This window comes from Chanodichthys erythropterus, chromosome 12, assembly GCF_024489055.1.
Source record: "Chanodichthys erythropterus isolate Z2021 chromosome 12, ASM2448905v1, whole genome shotgun sequence".
NCBI classification, from domain to species: domain Eukaryota; kingdom Metazoa; phylum Chordata; class Actinopteri; order Cypriniformes; family Xenocyprididae; genus Chanodichthys; species Chanodichthys erythropterus.
In genome coordinates this window covers 31,149,554-31,164,186 of record NC_090232.1, presented here as the reverse complement: position 1 = coordinate 31,164,186, position 14,633 = coordinate 31,149,554, and the positions used below count along the sequence as shown (strand labels likewise).

At 37.2% G+C, this 14,633-nt stretch overlaps 1 protein-coding gene across 2 annotated transcripts in view; it reads left to right on the top strand.

Annotated features, from left to right (window-relative positions):
- The first annotated feature begins 818 nt into the window (after nt 1-818).
- Nucleotides 819-14,633, top strand: part of nr3c2 (nuclear receptor subfamily 3, group C, member 2) — a 91,830-nt gene continuing 78,015 nt past the window's right edge. Inside the window, exons 1-2 of one of the 2 annotated variants that reach the window (XM_067405376.1) lie at nt 819-1,145; nt 3,910-5,692. In XM_067405376.1, the coding sequence (XP_067261477.1) occupies nt 3,930-5,692 (1,763 nt within the window). In that variant the 5' untranslated portion in view covers nt 819-1,145; nt 3,910-3,929. Of the gene's footprint in view, nt 1,146-3,162; nt 3,275-3,909; nt 5,693-14,633 lie in introns of those variants that run through there. The other variant, XM_067405377.1, reaches the window with a different exon arrangement.

Below are 14,633 nucleotides of genomic sequence, written 5' to 3'. Positions count from 1 at the left end.
TTGTGGTAGATCTTTTCAAAAGGAGCTTGATAGCAATGAGATGACCTATAAAAATATTCATGTAGAGAATAATTAGTACAGATACATTCAGATTTTGTTCTAGGCCTGTTAAAGGTTAGTGACTGCACATGAAGCAGATTAGATGGTCATTCCTATGTGATCATTTTAAGCCTGAAATTCACACAAACCACTTCCAAAGGACAGTCACAAAGGACTTTCTCCAGCGAAATTACCTATCTTTCTGTTTATTTTAATTAAAAAATTCAGATAATTGCAAAACTTTAAGAGACCAATGGAGCATGACATGAAAGTAGGGGACCAAAACATTGTTATTTCTTGCATACACTTCCATCAATTTGTCATTTAATGCTTGATCAATCCCAGCCCTGAGTCACACCACTCAATGCTCCATTTCTGCACAAGACAACATTTTTAATTGCGTTTCTCTAAATCTGTACACAAAATGTTTTCCCACTTTATTCTGCAAAATCTAAAAATACGTTTAGGATTGCAGTGCATGGTTTAATTAGATTAAAATGATGATTAATCGATCTAGTTTCATACAGGCCTTCCCAACGAATAACATTTACCAAGTAAAGTCATGCACTTAAACGTTTGCACATCCATTTGTCCTAGATGCACAGGTTAGCGCCTGCGTAATCAAACTACCTTGCCCTACTTCTGGACTAAGAGCCGTATATACCTGAGCGCATTCATCGCCCCCTCCCACTCGAGCTCTCAATGCAGTAGGAGGGTCCATGTGCACACAGTGACGTCGCTACGCAAGTCTGTCTGAGTCCTCCGCTGTTTTTATTAGTCTTCAGTTGGGCGCCTTCAACAATCTAGCAGCAATGTGCACGTAAACAGAAAACTGTCGATAGGAGGTTTCGGTGAGGTCGCTGTCGAGTGTTGACTGTTGTACGCGTACAGCGCGCTGTCGTTAAGGATCTCGCGTCATGCGCGCGGCAGTGTGCGGTGCGTTCAGCTGTCACAACTGAAACTAGTACATGCAAGCAGTCGCAACACTGGGAATACTTCTAAACACAACTTAACGACACTGTTTAGTGTCATTTTCTCCGTTTTGTCCATCGGATTATAGTGGCCAGCAGTAAAGATAACTGTCAAAATTGGATGTCATAACTACGGTAAGATGTCTTAATATTATTATCATCTCGCTGAAGAACAAACCAGTCCTGTTTGTATGAACTACTGTAAATGCAGACGCGTTAAAAACTTGTCTAAAACTTGGACCCCTGTGCTGTGCATGAAGTGCATTTCCATTTTAAAGCGATGAAAAGAAACATGTAATTATAAATAAACAATAGGCCTATTACAATACTGTAGGCTACACAGTAACAATAATAATAATAATAAAACAGTTTATCTTATACTAACATCCGTTGCATTAGATTGTATATGTTTTACGTTGGCTAAACTAGATAAATCCACAGCCGACAGGATTTAATTTAATACTTTTTAACACATCATTACTGCTAACGCTTTATATCAAATATCAAAGCCTCTATCAGTTATTATGATCTCATTAACACGATCTCCTTCGGTAAGTTCTTCATGGGATAGCAGCTTGTAGCTTTTATTTCGCGTAACGTTAGCATCATCTTATTTACTGTACGTGTGCTAAAGTACAGTGAATACAGAGTTGAGCGAAACTGAAGTCAGACAGATGGGGCACAGTAATTACCAGTGATGTTCTGGCTGGTTAGACATTGAGAACAGTGGCGAAGAAGATGTGAAAATGCATGCAAACATTCCTGCATACTTTTTTAAAGCATACTTTATTCGCGTGACGTCATGTGATGAATAAAGTGCATCGCAACGATATTTAGTCAGGAGTTCTTTTGCAAAAGAACCAACTGCGTCACATTCATCATTCTGGAGGTCGCTAGCTGTGCAGTGCAGCGTGAAATATCACGCATCCGAAATAACACGTAAAGTTTTTATAGGCTTTAGCATAGAGCAAAGTTCGTGATTTTAATGTTATAAAGAATGTCGCAGCAGTTTTGTAGCTACAAAGCTTATAAATAAAGAGACTGACAGAGCGACGGGACCAATCCGTGAGTGGCGTGATAAACTCTTGGCGACAGTGTGTCTGCTTCTGTCCAATGGTTGCGCGCTTAAGCACGGTATCGTGGGAAGAAAGGCGATAGGGGGAAAAAACAAACAAAACATAAACAACGAACTACGTCAAACGTTTAAAGCAACATTGTCGTTACAATATGGCTTTGCTTTTAAAAGAGCTTGTTGATGAACTAACTGTATCTCGCTAGAGAAGAGCCACTCATAATTGACTTTGAATGGATGGTGAAAAGTATGTACTGTACATGATTGACAGTTTAAACTCACCGCGGCTCATTACTTTGTGGTCGGCTTTGCATTCTACTCTTAGTGCTTGGTGCAACAGGATGAGAAATTAACTCAATTTATCTGCCATTCTGATTTTTTTTTTTTTAAATCTAAAACAACTCATTTATAAATACACAACGCATTGAACCCTGACAGCTATTGTTGTTTGTTTTAAGATTCAAACCAGTTCTTTTTACATTCAGACCGTGTCTGCGAAGTCTCAGTCCACTATTGCTTTTTTGGAGGCATGTTTAGGATGTGGATGAATTACTTAAGGGGGCATTTGGAATTTCAGAAGGTGCACACATTTGTCATTTCACCAACTAAATGTAACGCTGCTAAAATGTTGGCCTACTTGTGTTGTATCGTTGCCATCTGAAGGACAAGGATTCACTTTGTTTGAAAACATTCGGTACCAAATGTATAAAGATAAATCATTTTTTTATACCATTCTATGTTTCTAGATATACAAAAGGAAGCAAACAAAAAACCCCATTACAAATAATAATAAAATACAGAAACTTTCAATTCAAGAAACATAGAAATTCCATTTGAAACTATAATACAAAAGATTAGGCTATCACAGTAATGAGACTGCCTGACTGTACACAGTGCAGTGAACACAGTGAATAAGTGGAAGAGGTCTTAGGTTCAAATCCAGAGTAAGCATAAATATAGCACTATGTCAGTGGATGTATATGAGGGGCGGAGGCACATTTTTATTAACATGACCTGATCTGTATGGTAATATATTATCATACCTCCTACATTTTTGTCTTTTAGCAGGTAAAGGACCTTTTTATGGTGCAGACAGGCAGCAGTTGAAGGTAGAGGGGGCGGCAAAGTAAAGCACAGGGAGTTGCTCAGAAAAAGTTACCTGCTAGGTCACAATTCATATTCAATGAGAGGGGTGAGTGCATCCCATGAAACTACTTCGAATGTGGAGCGTTGCATCTGATATTTGCAGAGGCAGTGCCGATATGCAACTGCTCAAAGAAAAGTGTTTCACAGTTAATTTAGAGATTTACGAATTTATTGTGGATTCACACAGCATGGTGGGGAAAACTTAGTAAAACACATGGGAAATCTAAAATAATTTGGTCAAATAAAAACGTTTCAGGTTTTTGGAGGATTGTGGTTGGGGTCAACCATGGACTGACAAAGAGGGCATGGTCCCCGTATTCAGGAAGAAGAAGGCACTTACATAAAACAACAAAAGGTGGCCCATTTAAATCTGAGGATAGAAACTGGTCATTTAAAATAAAATAATGACTATATTAGTTGCGAAAAATAATATAAATAAAGAAGCCTTTTTTAAAGCAGAACAAATCCTATAAAGGATACATTTCTTTGTAATCACAAAATGAAAATATTTCTTTATTAAAGTAGTATGTCTATAATACATTTTCCAAAAAATATCCGTATCAGTAATGATTCTGGTTTAATTTGGTTTGACAGTCAAACTAATGAGATTTATTTGTACTAATCAAAACATTGCCATTTTGACTGCAAGGTCTAAATGTCTCTAATTTATTGGCCCATTAGGTTTATCAAATGATCCAGGTATGGAGACTAAAAGATACCAAAGTTACTGCGAAGGGGCAACTGCAGAAAACAAATGGGCACAGATGCCGAACACCATGGAGTATTGCTGTTCTTCAGAAGAGAATTTGACAAACAGTGATGTGCTCATGGATATTGTTAACTCGAGCAATGCCTCTAGTGTGCCGTCTGTCTGCAAGGACAACAACTTTAAGACTACAGAGACAACAATGCTTAGAGTTAACCAGAATCAACCATTACCTTTTCCCTCCTTCAACAACTCCTTCCACAACCGCAAGTCAGAAACAGATTCAAAGGAGCTCTCCAAAACGGTTGCTGAGTCTATGGGCTTGTACATGAATGCTGCCAGGGAGGCAGACTTTGGCTTTTCCCAACATGGTACTGCAGGAGGGCAGGGTAGCCCAGGGAAACTGTATCCTCTTTGTGGGAAAGCAATTGACGACAGCCAGCCCAGAACAACTGGGAGCCCAAAGATGAAAGCTCCCCCAGCTTCATTCCCACCTGGGGCCCAACAAGCCAATGGTGGCCCTCAGGAGTGTGCTGTGGTCTCTGCCTCAGTTCCCTCTGCACTGGCCTCCGTTCTTTCTTGCAGCACTGATGGGTCTGGTCCCATGTCTAGCCCTACTGGACACAACATGGTGTCATCCACTACCAGCCCTACCTACTTCGACTCTGATTGTCCATCGCTGGCTTCTGCTAGCACCAACCTGACCCAAGGTCACCACACCAGCCCCAACACCTCTAGTCCTGTAAAATCCAGCATGGTGGGGTCACCTCCACTGGCTAGTCCACTCAGTGTTATGAAGTCTCCAGTTTCCAGCCCTCATAGTATAGGTAGCGTGAGGTCACCGCTTTCCTGTAACACCAACATGAGATCATCTGTTTCAAGCCCAACAACAAATGGAGGCAATTCCTCTAATATTAGACCATCCATCTCCAGTCCGCCCACTGTTGGCAGCATGGCCATGTCCAGTCCCAGGAACTCATCCAGGGGCTTCTCTGTCTCTAGTCCTCCCAGTGGATTGGGCTTAGTTCAAAATGATGTCAACAGCCCTGAGAGCCGAGAGCATGACTTCAAGGGATTTGAATTCCCAAAGGTAGAGAATGTGGATGGGGAAATGTTTAACATCGGCTTGGATGCTATGGGACAGGCCAAATATATCAAAAATGAACCTGGCACTGATTACAGGAGTATGTGCCTAGGCAGCAGCAAGAGCGCTATGCCACATTCTCCATTCATAACTCACATTAAAACAGAGCCAAACAGAGAGGTGACTTGTTCGAACCTTCAGTTTGTTGAGCAGCAGCACTCTCTGGGCTGCTTTCCTTCTGCAGAGACCACATACTTGTCTTTGAGGGATAATATTGACGAATATAGTCTTTCTGGGATCTTGGGACCTCCTGTTTCTTCTCTGAATGGCAACTATGAACCTGGTGTGTTTCCTAACAATGGCCTGCCCAAGGGGATTAAACAGGAAACCAATGATGGCAGCTATTACCAAGAGAATAATAATGTGCCCACGTCGGCTATTGTTGGTGTTAATTCAGGTGGACATTCATTTCATTACCAGATTGGAGCGCAAGGAACAATGTCGTTTTCACGCCACAATTTGCGAGACCAGACGAACCCCTTGTTGAATCTAATTTCTCCAGTTACTGGATTAATGGAGACGTGGAAAACTCGCCCAGGGCTGTCACAGGGGCCTCTCTCTGCCAGGGGGGATGGCTATCCAGGCCCAGTCTGCCTTACTGAAAACATGGAAAGGTAAGATACAAGCAGGGAGTTTTTATTAGTGTTTTGAGGGTAATCTTTCGTACTGTTGTATTGTTGTCTTGTTCTTGAACATTAAATTAATTCTATCCCCCAAAAAGAAAAAAACATGAAACCATTTGAGAATATGTGACAATTTGCTAAAATTAGGCTAAATCAATTGCATTTGTCTGGGAGCTCCCAGTCAATATAATCAACTGACAGACAAATGGATTGCATTTGAAACTTCCTCTCTTTCCTAATGGGGAAGACTTGCCATTTTTGTGGTACACTTAAATTGAAGCTAACCAACATGTGGTCTCAACCCAACATTACAAGGCAAGTGTCCTACTAAGCTCCACTATAGGAGGGAAGCAAAGTTTCCTTCTTATCAGGCTTTTTTTTTTTTCTTTTTTTTTTTTTTTAACTGTGAACATAAACATAACTTATTGTGTTGTTATCAGAAGGCCTTGGAAGATATTGTACAATGAAATATATCTTGTTATTGAGTCCAGTCATTATGCAGCAGCAGCATCATACATAATTAATGGTAGGTCAAGTACCTTTCACTGAGAAACAATGATAAACAAGCAGTTTCTATGAAAGGCTTTTAAACAAACAATGGGAGAGATTGAAGACAGAAAGTTGCTTAATTAATGACTTGAGACAAGAAACCGATCGACTAGTCCATGGAGTCTACAATGAACATGAGGGCGAAACTTTGAAATTGAGATTGTGACCTTGTAGCCATGGCAAAATTAATGCTGAATCAACCACAACAGGCCTTAGGAAATACTCGCCAGTTACTAAAGTCCTAAATGTTAGCTTACCAGACTTTAAGTTATCTGGTTGCATAATTTCTTTAACAAGCTTGCAAATTGCAGGAAGCCCTAAACAATTTTATAAAGTATATCCCATTTGACAGGCAAAACTTTTATAAGAGTCAGATGTTTGCTGAGTTAACTGAGTGATGCATTAAACCCCCTTTTCCAAATGTGTTCATTTGATGCTATTCTGAGACAAGGCAATTACAGCTAGCCAAGCTCTAGCAGTATAGCTAATGATTTTCACCCCATCCCAGATGTCCTTTGAAACAGTCAGCCAAGCACTCATTCAAAATAATCTCTCTTTTCCAATTTTTTTTTTTTTTCTTTTTTTACCATGCTAATGATATCTGGAAATATATAATGCTAAGTTGGCTAACGAGAGAACGTAAATATGTCAGTTGTCTATTGATTGGTAGATTCCTGTCATGTAATTTTTAGCTAAAGAGCAGAGTTGTAAGTCTAACTTGTATAATTCATTTAAACAGGTCATTTTTAAAAAGTCTGTTTACTTAAGAGTGCAGATTCAAGCTGAGCTCACCACTGTAGCAGCATCTATTATGGAGCAGTCCCTTCTGACTGGCTACTAGGCTGCAGTGAATTATTTAAGTTTATGATTTACATAGCATACAGTCTTAGTGCTATTTAATTGTTAATGCATGTGTACACTTTAGATAGGAGGTTATGGGAGGTGTGGTTAAGCAAATGGATTTTTTATTTTATTTTATTTTTTGGTAACACTATAAGAAGGTTCAATTAGTATATTAGGTATGATGAACTAAAAAGAAAAACATTTTTATAGCATTTATTAATCTAGGTTAATGTTAATTTATAAATTTGTTAATTTATTTAAATTTCTGTTAAATGTCTAATACATTAATTTTAATTTAATAATTTTAATTAGTAACTTAAAATGTAAATATGAACATAAACAAAGATTAATGAATGCTGTATACTATGTATTCTCCATTGTTGTTTTCCAGCTGTTCAGAAGTTGGTTAGAATTTTCAATCTTGTTGAAAGAACACTCTTACGCTCGCTAAAGCTGCTTATTTAATACAAATACAGTAAAAACAGTAATATTGTGAAATATTTTTTTACAGTTTTAAATAACTAATTTAAATAATTGCATATTTGAACAGTTTATTTAAAAAAAAAATATTTTCTTGGTAGAATAAGTAATGTTGAAAAATGTGTCAACATTAAGTGTAACTGGAACATAAATTTACATATAAAACAAAAAACAGTGAGGACTTTGCCTCCTCATTTCAGAACACTACTGCATGCCACTGATCAAGAGACACCCATTTTTATTTTTACCCAACATCTTGACTTAATTTGCCTTTGAGTATAGCAAAATTTTGATTTCCATTCTGTCACCAAGTTTAAATCAATAACTAACATACTGAGCAAACCATGGTTAAGTGACAGAGGTGAAAGGCGGGGGAAAGTCGCTGATCTGAAAACGTCTTTTTCCATTTGTAACTGAAAGGTTAATATTCAGTATCTAGGGGGATGTCAGTCAGATAAGAGAAAGAATGTACTACAAATATAGATAACTAGGTATGAAAGTTACAATGATAGAGCAGTTTACTTTGAAGGCAACCTATATAGTGGGAGTCACATCACTGTGCTGACAGGATCAAAGTCACCCTCATCCTAATGAGATCCAGCTTAGCCAGAATGTCAGAGTAGATGACAGTCAGAGGTGGGATGGCTCACTGCCACGTCGGCCCCAGCTGGCCCTCAACATCATACATTACGCCTGGTCAGTCAATATGTCTGTGTGTTTTTTTCCACTCTCTCTTTCTGTTTTACTTTTATATTTTCTGCCTTTCCCTAATGTGTCTTTCTGTGTATCTGTTTTTTTTTTTTGTTTTTTTTTTGCCTCCTTCATAAGCCATTAGGTTCATCATAGGAGCCCGATGGAGCTCACACAGATCTTTGATATCCACATTAACTATAATCCATTATTGAATCAATCACATGTTAAAAGATTTTTTTTTTTTAAAAAAGCAAGGCTGAAAAGCAAGTGAGAATATGACATAGGAAGAAAAGTGGGGGTGGGGAGAGAGAGAAACGTTTGGTTCCTTCAAGCTGTGCATGGTAGTGTAAGGGAAATCTCTTCATGTCTTTGTTTTTCTTATTCCTACACTGTAAAAAAGTGCTGCCAAAATGACAACCTGCAGTTATATGTTTGTTAAAACTTTTTGAACCACTCTGAATTGAATTATTGATATTGACAATCTAGCTGAAACTGACAGCTCATCAAATCAAGTAGAAATAACAATTATTGAGATTTTAAATATTATAATGATGAAGACTACTACAATGTAGCTACGTCTGTTAACCAGTAGAATGCATTTTATTATATGTCAAGTGAAAGAATAAGCTGTTTGTTGTTTGAATACAATAAGGAAGATTGACAGTGAGTATTAATAGAGAGGAATGGAAATCCCCTTTAACCAAAATTATGCAATTGAGTGATGCAGCATAGCATAGGGCAGCAGGTCACACCACTAGCAATGACATTTTCAGTGAATTTCAAGCTACAGAGTAGCAGAACAGAATGAGAAAAAGCTGTTCACACACACACACACGCACACACGCACGCACGCACACACACACACACACACACACACACACACACACACACACACACACACACACACACACACACACATAATATATGTGTATAATAAATGAATATTTATATAAATAATATAAATATAAAATATATTAATAATAAACAAAAATAGGTTCACCACTGTGTACAATTATTATTATTTATTACATTTATTTTTACTCTACAAAACATGCTCTAGCTTATTTAGGGCATTTTTTTCCTGATTTATTAGATGCTGAGTGCAGAAATGTATGCATGCAATTTTGTATGAAGTTTTATTTACATCTGCAGTTAAGGTGAAATTAGACTGAAGCACAGAATCTATACAATATTGCATAGTCATTCAAATAAAGAAAACATAATTTACACTTATTAAATAGCACACTGACTGTCCATTACATTGTCCAGAAATATAGGCTTCTATTAAAAGAGCATGGTAAAACTGTAAAACCTTATAACGTGTGTAGTTTTAAATATTAATAATGTATGTTTAAATATTATTAATGTAAGAAATAATAATAATAAAAAAAAAACATTTATACAGCAGAATTCTATATGGCCGGACTGAGTATGGCAGATGAAGCATGTTAAAGAAACAGCAGTAAAGGAGGATCTTTGCTCTGGAGTTGGGCCAACACTTAATGTTCCTCCAGCAGATGAAAGGGCATATCCCTGTGAGAGCACTAATGAGCTCTTAATTGTATGTTCTTCTACAAAATTACTGGCCACCATAGATTTGATAAATTTGGACGTGGCTGGATACTAATATACCAATTAAATCCCATCCTCACAAAAGCAACACCTCTGTTCATTTGTGACGGGAAGCAGGAATAGAAGGAGGTGGGAAAAGAAAGTGGGAAGTTTGGAGAGTATGGACAGTGTTGAAAACTATGCGCTGCTTATTTGGGAGTAACAAATGCCTGTGGCAATGAATACTACTTTGCAGTTCTACCTGTAGATTTAATCCCAAACCTTAAAAAAGTATTGTATAAGAAGTCACTATGTGTTCCACTGACTCCCAAGAAATATCACTTCAGCCTCCTGTTTACTCCTTATTAAAGACTTTCAACTTTTAAAAAGGTAAATTTATAGTGAATTTTGGATAGTTCACCCAAAAATGAAAACTCTGTGAACATTAACTCAACCTTATGACGTTTCAAACGGGTTGACTTTCTTTCTTCTGAGGAACAGCAAGATATTTTGAGAAATGTCCATACATCTGAAATCAATGGTAACCAAAACTGTTTGGTTACTAACATTCTTCAAATATATTGTTTTTGTGCTCCGCAGAAGAAAGAAATTGAATCAGGTTTTGATTGACATGAGTAAAAGATTTTTTTGATGAGTAAATAGGGACTATCCCTTTAAGCACACTATAGTGTTAATTTTAGCCTAATCTCATGAGTGGGTAAATAAATCAAATTAGTAATCCAGCAATGGCAAAAAAGGAAAGCAGTCCACCAATACAGAAAGTGTCCGGAATTTGGGGTAGTTGGGGTCAACTATATTTCAAATTAAATATTAATTGCAAAATTGGATGTAGTTTCAAATATTTAATACAAACAAGTTATAAATAAATAAATATTTTGCCTTGTTTCTTCTGTTTTTCTAAATAATGGATGATTTTCATGTAGAAAATTAAAAGTTTTTTGTCTAATTACTTGAATTGATTTCCCTTATAATGTAGACAATGGCAAACTTATAGTTGGGATGTTGAAAAGGATGTTAAATTCTCTTGAAGACACAAGGTTTCTTTGCACTCTATTAAAAGTGCAGCTACAGTATGCTTGGGATTCTGGGTCTGTAATGGCTGTCCTCATTTGAACTTCTTCCTCAAACGCATTTGTTGACGCTGGGCCAGGTTTCTTCAAGGTAGCCATGGCACACCTACCCACAATACAACAGTACCAATCTTTCATGCTGATTAAAATCTCTATTATTTACAAGCATGTGGCAAAGTAACACAATAAATAATACAACAAAATAACAAAAACTATATACAGCTATGGAAAAAATTAAGAGACCACTTAACATTGATTTCTGAACTTGGAGTGGTCTCTTAATTTTTTCCATAGCTGTATATATATAGTCTCTATAAATCATTATGTGGGGTTAGGGTTACATAGTCAGATGGACCATTATATTCAGAATGAATTTAATATGTCATATACTGTGAACTTTTTTTTACGAATTCATACACATGATTGTTCTTCATGAGAATTCAGTAGAGAGTACAAACAAAAGTTTTCAAGCAGTGAGTTGAAAGCAGAGACCTAGTCATTACAAACAATCCAAAGTGTTATTTGAATGCATTCTTTGATTCATTTGAATCAATAGTGCTGCATAGGCAGGTCATGTGACCTCTAATACTTCTCACGGAGAGTCACAACGCTGCTGTATTCTGCTGTTAGCTGTGCATGACTGCACAAACAAAGGAGTAATTTGATCATTCACATCAAATTGTAGGTTGCTTAAGTGTTTTAAGCTTCAGCACAGTCAAAAGTTTGTGGATGAAACCAGGTGAATCAGGCATGTATGTAGACTGGACTGATTGTTAAATTCAGCAGCCATTGATCAAAAAGCACTCTGACTTGTTAATTTTTCAGCTTGAGCTGTTGACAAAATAGGTCAAGCTCAATTAAAAAGGGGAGAGCAAGAATACTGTCCAAATGCATTCTACCTCTCTACACTCGCACAGACCGACCACACCTTTAGTATGCTTGATAAATCTTTCAAAACGGTCAACACTGTGGCATCAGACGTGACCTAGAAAGCAAACTCAGATTTCCAGACCTCCCTCTGAACTCATTTGTGGGAAACAAACACAAGACCGTTGAGCTTTGTTGGGTCTTGAGTTGCGCCCAAAAAAAGAGGAAAAAGAAAAGAAAAGCCTTTTTGACGTGACTGGGCTATAAGGCATTGGGTCCACAAATAAACGTTGCATGCCCTGGAGACAGCTAGTGACACACTGAACCAGCAGGTAAAAAGACACGGGAAAGTGTCAGATGGCACTTTATAGAAAAGACGCTATATCAAGTGTACACATCCACAGTGCAGTCTCAAATACAAGAGTAAACCTCAACAGGAACATGTGCAAAGTGCCATACATTGTTCGTTGCTTTTAGAAAAACTGTGCTGCGTGCGTAGTGAACGCCTACCCAGGTTTATGTGTAAGAACCAAAGCAATATTCACGGTAATTTTGAACGCAAATTATAATAAAAATACAGTGCTGACGGGCCACCCTCATGTTGTTCCAAATCTGTCAGATCTTCGTTCATCTTCGGAACACAAATTAAGATATTTTTGATAAAATTAGTTGGCTCAGTGAGGCCTCCATTGACAGCAAGATAATTTACACTTTCAGATGCCCAGAAAGGTACTAAAAACATATTTAAAACAATTCATGTGACTACAGTGGTTCAACCTTAATGTTATGAAGCCACAAGAATACTTTTTTTTTTCAACAATATCTAGTGATGGGTGATTTCAAAACACTGCTTCATGAAGCTTCGAAGCTTTACAAATCTTGTGTTTCAGTGGTTCCTTAGTCACATGAACTGTTTTAAATATGTCTTTAGTAGCTTTCTGGGCAATGAAAGTGTACATTAACTTAATGTCAATGGAGGGCTCACTGAGCCATCGGATTTTAGCAAAAATATCTTAATTTGTGTTCCAAAGATGAATGAAGGTTTTACGGGTTTGGAACGACATGAGGGTGAGTCATTAATGACAGAATTTTTGGGTGAACTAACCCTTTAATTTCTCATACTGTAGCTGCAACTTTATCTGCCAATTGTGACTTTATCTCACAATGTGAATTAATATCTCACACACTCTTGCAACTTTCTCACATTTGCGAAATTATTTCTCATAATTATGACAACACATACAAATTTATTTCTGATGATTACGACTTTCACATAATTTTCACATAATTGTGACATTATCTTTCATAGTATAATTATATCTCGCAATTGCAAATTTATTTTTCATTAAGACTTTATTTCACATAATTGCAACTCGCTGTACATCTCACTATTGCAACTTTTTATTTCACAGTGTGACTTCATTGCTCATTTTAAACAGTTGTGGTAATTTCCTGCAATGTAACTCTTTCGCAACTGCAAATTTATTTATCATGATTATGACTTGATTTCACACAATTGCATCTCATTGTACATCTCACTATTGCAACTTTATATCACTGTATATCTCACTATTGAACAGTGTGACTTTTTCTTATTTAAAGGTGCCCTAGAACTTTTTTTAAAAAGATATAATATAAGTCTAAGGTGTCCCCTGAATGTGTCTGTGAAGTTTCAGCTCAAAATACCCCATAGATTTTTTTTTAATTCATGTTTTTAACTGCCTATTTTGGGGCATCATTATAAATGAGCCGATTCAGGGTGTGTAGCCCTTTAATTCTCGTGCTCCATGCCCATGGAGCTCGCGCTTGCCTTGAACAGTGCATAAACAAAGTTCACACAGCTAATATAACCCTCAAATGGATCTTTACAAAGTGTTCGTCATGCATGCTGCATTGTATACTGTTATATTGTTTACATTTGATTCTGAATGAATCTGAGGCTGTGCTCTGTGGCTAACGGCTAATGCTACACTGTTGGAGAGATTTATAAAGAATGAAGTTGCGTTTATGCATTATATAGACTGCAAGTGTTTAAAAATTAAAATAGCGACGGCTCTTGTCTCCGTGAATACAGTAAGAAACGATGGTAACTTTAACCACATTTAACAGTACATTAGCAACATGCTAACGAAACATTTAGAAAGACAATTTACAAATATCACAAAAAATATCAATATCAGTTATTATTGCTCCATCTGCCATTTTTTGCTGTTGTCCTTGCTTGCTTACCTAGTCTGATGATTCAGCTGTGCAGATCCAGACGTTCTGCCCTTGTCTAATGCCTTTCATAATGTTGGGAACATGGGCTGGCATATGCAAATATTGGGGCGTACACCCCGACTGTTACGTAACAGTCGGTGTTATGTTGAGATTCGCCTATTCTTCGGAGGTCTTTTAAACAAATGAGATTTATATAAGAAGGAGGAAACAATGGAGTTTGAAACTCAGTGTATGTCATTTCCATGTAATGAACTCTTGTTATTTGACTATGCCAAGATAAATTCAATTTTTCATTCAAAGGCACCTTTAAAACAACTTTTTTTTTTTCTTTTTTAGTCTGAGGCAGAAAACTACTTCCATGCATTTTAGAATATCATGCTAAAGAAGTCAGGTAATAGTTGAAACAAATCTATATGGCGAGTGAACTAAGATGAATCACATGATTGTACAGGGTATGAAGTATGCTTCATCTCAATAGGGACTTCTTTCTATGGCAATTATTTTGAACATAAGCACCTGTATTTTGAACCTCATACTCATGAGTGTATTTAGAGCCTGTGGCTATGTAGTGTTGTTTCTGAACACCTGATACAGCTTTGAGGCTGCCCGGGGCTGAGTATGTCAAACCCCCCATATTT